We start from the raw sequence: 7,199 nt of genomic DNA on the forward strand, positions 1-7,199 counted from the left end.
TTTTAGTAAAAAAATGTCTAAAATGTATTGAATGCCCCCAAAAAAAATTTTAGTAAATATTTTGAACTATATTATCTATGAAAATGTTGTTATTATTATTATTATATTTGTATTTTAGTAAAAAATGTCTAAAATGTATTGAATGCCCCCCAAAAAAAAATTCGGGGGCTACCGCCCCCGAACCCCCGTAACAGTTCAGCCCCCCCCCCAAAAAAAATCCTGGCTCCGCCACTGCATCTAGTTCTACACAAATTCTCCTGTTAGACCGAGTGTATACATCAGACGGGTTGGGGCGAGGCTGGAGATCATGGATTTAGGTTGAATAATTCAAAGTAATTATTGTTGTGACGAAAAGTAATAATCGACTTTAAAAATGTAATATTTTGAAACATTACAATTTTTTTTATATCAATAATCACTTTTTGTTTTGCAATTTGACCAATTTGTTGTAATTTTTTGCTATTTTTTGTATTTTTTATTTCCATAATGAAGGGATTTATTGAGTCGGTTAACCCATTTATCCTTGGTTATTGTTTTGAATAGGAAAAGGAGACGTTAAAATTGAACCCTCTCCACCTTTAAATCTAATTTTACCTAAATAAATTCTATTTCACGTATATTATTTTTTTTTTATCAAGAAAATTTCCATTAATTTGGCACCATAGATGCCATTCAGCAAAATACACTCAAATGACTAAGTGAGCTAAATCATCAGTACACCAAAATGAAAGATTCAGCTCATTTCTAACATTTCTAACAATCTCACGTATGACATCGCTGAATTTGAATTGAATCAATAAAATCCAGACTATGCTAACCAATTTCATAAAAAAACAAGATACTATTGGTAATAGCCAGGTCTTTGAAATATAATTTCTACCATAAAAAAGTTGAAAATGAAGTATAGTACTGTTTGATGATGAAATTGACAATTTGACATAATGTATGATCAGAAAAGGAACAAGAAATAATGCTAAATCCCTATTTCCTGAACTAGATTTTTGTAGGGTAATTAATCTCCATCTTCTTACCTACTCAGCAACTGAAAATAACAGCTTTTAAATATTAGTAGTCCACCCACTAAATATTTATTCTATCATAGAATAACCACTTACTCTTTTAAAAGGTCTCTCTGTCATATCTGGATGAATTTTATTATGCTATATAACAACAAAGATTTAATCATTAATTACACGGAAATTACAACGATTAAGGAAACCAACAAAGTAATACAACCTACTCCTCACCTATCTTTTTCTTTTTCTTTTAACCGTAGACCTTTTTGCATTGGATGCTATATTTTGTAAAAAAAGTGCATTAGATCTTTTAGAACAAATTTAGCGGGTGTAATATATATGTGATTTTGGGACAGTTAATATTGCACATAAAATTTTGGATTAATTACGAATTAAATCACCGTCTTAATTAGACCAATTTCTAATTATAAGATTACTTTCAAAATGTTGCAAATTTTATACTCTTTTTTTTTTTGGTAATTAGAATCATCCTCAGGTTTGACCACTCCTTCAAACTTTCAATTTCAAACAAATTCTTATTGTATGAGTCCTTAATTCAAGAAATTAAATGCTAGTTTTTTCATGAGCTTGAGACGAGGAATATTTTGGCATATGCGTCGATATTCAATTCTAACCACGATAAATTTCGTCAGAGCGATAATATATTTGAAGACGATGATCATTACTTGCTACTTCAACAAAAATTGTTGGAATTAAAAAGTACTCCCTCATAAAAATATGTCTAGTTTTTCTTTTTCGTCCGTCCCATAAAACATGCATAATCCATTTATAGTAATAATTCTCCCACTAAATATCACAATCAATATGAGACAATTTCTCCACTCACACTACACTTTACAAGATTTCTTAAAATCCGTGTCGTCTCATACTATGCATGTTTTTATGGGACGAAGAGAGCATTATTAGCTAGATATCAATGCATATATCAAAATAATCATCTCCTCGAGCCCGCTAAAGCTCAACCTTCGATCTCGACTCAAATGCTTGAATGACGAGAATTTATTTAAAATTAAAAATTTGACGAATTGGTCGAATTTGGGGTGATTCTAACAGCAACAATCAAAAGATTGGATATATAAAAAAATTCAATTATTTGAAAATAAGGTTATAATTACAAAGTGGTGATTTAATTAACAAGTCATCCTAAAAAATTTCAATTGGTTAGCATGTATTATATGTTATATAAACGACTTTATACTCATTTTGTATTATTTATTTTCTCCTTTAATTTCTACAAAATTTATATCTTAATTCTTATGGTAACCACCAAATAAAACCAATAACGAATAAATAATGATTCAATATACATTTTGACTTTTGAAGTCATTTTCTATCTATATATTCATGAATTACACATTTCTTAATATACAATATCAAGCATCACATAGTTTACTCTACGATGTCTCAAAAAGTGTAGGCAACAGAGAACCCGGAAAATGTTATTTTTCAATGTTTTTTTTTCTTTTTCTTTTTTCCCTCATATAATAAAGCTAGTAGCCTAGTGCCAATGAATATATATAACACCATAAATGATTAGAATATTCAATTTGACCATAAAATCTACGAAAGATTGAAGATGTTTCCCTAAACTTATTTTAAAGAGCTTATAAAATGTCTCAAAAATATATAAGATGTAAGTTTTTTAAATCATATAAATTGTCAAAGTGTTTGGATAATTGAACTTATAAGCTAAAGAGAAAAATTTTATTTAGTGAGAGAAAATCGAAGAAAAATGAAATCAGAATGATATATTATAAAAATAAAAAATTATAGTTGAATTAATATTTTTGTAAAATGAGAGTTATCTATAAGATAATGAGAAAATAAGTTGGGATAGATAAACTTATTTTTTGGAGAGCGTATAAGCTCTTAGAGCTTATTTTTACAACTCATAAGCTTTTTAGAAGCTTATTTTGCCAAACATTTGAAGAGATTATAAGATGTTTTAAAGAGTTTATTATAAGCTCTGCCAAACACCCTTTTCTCTTGAGCTTCTATTTTTTTTTTAATTATTATTATTATTTGAAAGATAAAATCAACTAATATTAAAGGAGGAATATAAGGGATATTCAAATCTCTAAAAAAAAAAAAAACAAAGAAACTAAGACATGAACGACGGGACGGGATACAGCTAATCATCTTTTTTCTTGAGCTTCAGTTATCTTTTTTGTTGAAGAACATTTCTGAATTGGGTTAAATTCTCAATACTTTAGGTATTTTGTTTGGACGTGGATGATCATTTATTGAATTAATGAGCTGTTTCTTGGTGCGATAAACTTGGGTAACTGGATCTCTTCACGCGAAGAAAGAAAAGTTACATAGTGGCGTAGGGAGAATAAGAAGGAGAAGTCTAATTTAAAAATGACTTGCTAATCAAATAAATGGCATGATATTTTATTCAATAGATACAATGAAAAGTGTTGTAAAATATATTCATGTATACTTATATACGTCCCACCAATGTGTCGTAAAAGTTGAATGGGCTAATTTTCATTTAAATATTTGTCCTCAGTGTCTACGATTATAAGAAAAAAATTAGTAAAAAAATTGATCATTATATTTATACATTAATGCATGACATTAGAGATAATACTAAAAGTGTTGAATAAATCCAACGGCCAGAAGCGTATGTACAAGTGTTGGAGCAAAAAGGGGGAAGGAAAAGCTTCACAGTGAAGCAGAAATATAGATACAATTAAGGTGTCTCTATCTGTATTCTCTCAATCAACTGCTCCATTTTTGCTGCCCTCATCACTCTGTTATGAGTTGTACTAACTCCCCCGACACCGCCAAAATTACCATCATGCCCTCCCGCCGCCTCCTCTCTCCTCCGGCGCCGGCCCACCACCCGACCAACCACATCCTGCCGCCCCTCGCCGGCGGATTGACGGCGGCTTTTTCGTGCCTCCTCCTCCTGGTCCTCTGCTTCCGCAGAATCAGCAAGAAACGCACCGCCCCTTCCGCCTCCGACACCGACTCCAAGAAACCCCCTCTGCGCCTCTCCTACTCCCTCCTCCGCCGCGCCACTTCCAATTTCTCCCCCTCCCTCCGCCTGGGCCAGGGCGGCTTCGGCTCCGTCTACCGCGCCGAGTTCAAGCCGGGCTACCACTTCGTTAAAGATTCGGGATTTACTCTATCCCATGGCGCTGTCAAGCTCATGGATTCGGGGTCTTTGCAAGGTGAGCGTGAGTTTCAGAATGAATTGCTTTTTTCTTCCAAGATCGACTGTAAATATGTTGTTTCCGTTGTGGGTTTCTCCTCGAGCCCCAAGAAACGTCGGATGCTTTTAGTTTATGAGCTTATGGAGAGCGGTAGCTTGCAAGATTGTCTTTTTCATAAGAAGAGTGAGGAGTTGAAAAATTGGGATAAGAGGTTTATGATTGCTCTTAATATAGCGAAGGGGTTAGAGTATCTCCACCATTATTGCGATCCGCCGATCATTCATGGCGATATTAAGCCCAGTAATATTCTGTTAGATGCTAGTTTTAATGCCAGGATTGGTGATTTTGGGTTAGCGAGGTTCAAGGCCGAGGATAATGTTATTGTGGAAGGTGAGGTGAAGAAGGAGGGCAATTTGGGGAATGGGCTGGATGATAATGGATCCATGGTGGAGGAGACGGAGAGTGTGATCACCACAAGTGGGTTCGAGGAAGGTAATAATCTGCATAATCTGGCTGGTGTTGATAGCACACCTGAAAGTGTGATTGTTAGAGTTGAGGCCTCGCCTGAGGCAGTTTCGGTGGTGGAGATGTCACCGGAGATGGAAGCAGCTCCTGTGGTTTCTCCTAGGACAGTAGCTGCAATGGCTTCACCTTCTGATGGATTGGAAAAGACTAGTGTCTCCGAGGGGAACTTTGATAGGTTTAGCGCTGACAGCGGGTGTGAAAGGAGTGGGTGGAAGAAGAAGAAAAAGAAGAGCGTTTCAGGGAAAGATTGGTGGTGGAAGCAAGATACGGGAGCGGACGGGGAGTCGGGCAAGGTTAAGGATTATGTGATGGAGTGGATAGGGAATGAGATCAAGAAGGAGAGGCCGAAAAGTGACTGGATTGGGGCATCATCGAGTTCTAGGGTTGTGGGGAAGATGGAAAAGAAGAAGAAGAAACGAAGGCAGTTAGACTGGTGGGTCTCGTTGGATGATGAAAAGAATGTGAAGAAAGAAAGGAGAAGGCCTGCGAGGGAGTGGTGGAAGGAGGAGTACTGTGAAGAGTTGGAGAGGAAGAAAAAGAAGAAGAAGAAGAAACAAGCTCAAGGGTCCATGAGTGATGATTGTTATAACGAAAATTGGTGGCCGAGGGATGATGAGCTGTATGCTGATGGAAAGAAGAAAAGGAGCCGGAGCAGGAGTAGAAGCAGGGGTGGTAGTAGGGGAAGCATGGACTGGTGGTTGGATGGTATCAGCGGTGAGCTTTGGAAAGCGAGGAAGAATAGCTACGACTCTGTTAGTGGGGAGATACCCAAGAGTGGTGGTGTTAGTAGCACACCAAGTATGAGAGGAACTGTATGCTACATTGCACCAGAGTATGGCGGTGGTGCTGATGTATCTGAGAAGTGTGACGTCTATAGTTTTGGGGTTCTGTTATTAGTTCTGATCGCTGGACGTAGACCACTTCAGGTGACAGGGTCCCCAATGTCGGAGTTCCAGAGAGCCAATCTGCTGTCATGGGCACGGCATCTTGCTCGTGCTGGGAAGCTTCTTGATTTGGTTGATAAGAATATTCAGTCTTTTAATAAAGAGCAAGCCTTGCTATGCATCACAGTGGCGCTTCTGTGCCTGCAGAAATCACCTACCCGTCGGCCTTCAATGAAAGATGTAGTGGGGATGCTGACTGGAGACGTAGTGTCCCCTCAGCTACCGGTTGAATTTTCACCTTCCCCTCCTTCTCGCTACCCGTTTAAGTCTCACAAGAAGGTCCGGTGAGTGGCGGTTTCTCATAACAAGTTGTAGATTGTCTGATTTATGTAAAGAAAAGAAACTATCAAATTTAAGAATGCATCTCGAGCTCTGATTACATATACTTTGTGGTTGCTGCATTTCACATGTTGGGATAGTGTTTCAGTTGTAGTTATTTTGTGACTGGTAACTTCAATTTGACCTCTGTATTTGCAGTTCCAACAAATGCTAATAGATATTGGATACCATTTCAGTTTCTTAATTATCCTTCCTGTCTGTTTTTGGTTGTTTCGAAGCTCTAATATTCCAAAGCGTTATAACAACAATTTGAACCACTTTTGTTTTGATCTTAGAGTTTGCTGTTATTATACATGTCTAAATATCTGCACAGTTATGAATTGATGATACGTTTTTTCAATTAGTTGCGTGGTATGTTGTTTGAGGGACGTTGCCACAACTTTTCATCAAAGTGGTCGGGGCAAGTTAACTGAAATTGTTGAATTAAGAGAATGCCAATCTAAGAGAGTGTTAGGTTGAAGTACGAGGTAAGGTTGAGGTTGTTGGTGACTGAAGCTCAAGATCACCACATTCTTGTCTTGTCACAAAACTTGCTTCTTGTTTCTATGGTTTTTGTCAATCACTCTTACCTAAAACCTATATTACCTCATCATCTATAATGCATTTCATGGAGAAGTGAATACTGTTTACAAGTCTTGCACGATGTTGTGTCCAAATCGCGGAAAAAACATATCGTATTACCGGCGGAGTCCAACAATTATTTCGTCTTCACTGTTTTCTTTTACGTTTATAATAAATACAGATTTCTCTATGAAAAATAGGAAGCTGAATTTGAAGCTATTGAGCTGCACCAAATAGTGGAGGATTTATTCAATAAAATAGTCTCATCACGCTCTTGGACTTTCTTTGTGATTGATAATTTTCTCGCCATACCTCCTTACTTAAAAAATTATGATTATATCTTAATTCAAAAATTAAAAATAAATTAACAAGAAAAGTGTAATTTCGAATCACCCTGAATGTAATAAACGTTTAAAGACATATTTTATCTCTGTCTTCAAGAGAATAATAGCAACGTCTCTCCTCATGGCACTACGCAAAGTAATTACATTATCTTTTCCAATTGCACTATGCAAGTCTGACCATCACTTCTCAATAAATTTTTTATTACTTCTGTACAGGGAAACATTGCAAATGGAACAACTACGCTAATGTTTCGAGAAGTTAACTGTCGTCGAGGAGGAACCAAATAC

The 7,199-nt window shown here is 36.3% G+C and overlaps 1 protein-coding gene across 1 annotated transcript; it reads left to right on the forward strand.

Annotated features, from left to right (window-relative positions):
- The first annotated feature begins 3,558 nt into the window (after positions 1 to 3,558).
- LOC131014496 (receptor-like serine/threonine-protein kinase At4g25390) lies at positions 3,559 to 6,193 on the forward strand. The gene has a single exon (XM_057942485.1). The coding sequence runs from the start codon at positions 3,799 to 3,801 to the stop codon at positions 5,953 to 5,955; it is 2,157 nt and encodes a 718-aa protein (XP_057798468.1). The 5' UTR covers positions 3,559 to 3,798; the 3' UTR covers positions 5,956 to 6,193.
- Positions 6,194 to 7,199: the final 1,006 nt, after the last annotated feature.

Source organism: Salvia miltiorrhiza, chromosome 3 (assembly GCF_028751815.1).
Source record: "Salvia miltiorrhiza cultivar Shanhuang (shh) chromosome 3, IMPLAD_Smil_shh, whole genome shotgun sequence".
NCBI classification, from domain to species: Eukaryota; Viridiplantae; Streptophyta; class Magnoliopsida; order Lamiales; family Lamiaceae; genus Salvia; species Salvia miltiorrhiza.

Bases quoted from the DNA above. Each gene is read 5' to 3' on its own strand.
- LOC131014496 (XM_057942485.1), top strand. From the start codon at position 3,799: ATGAGTTGTACTAACTCCCCCGACACCGCCAAAATTACCATCATGCCC.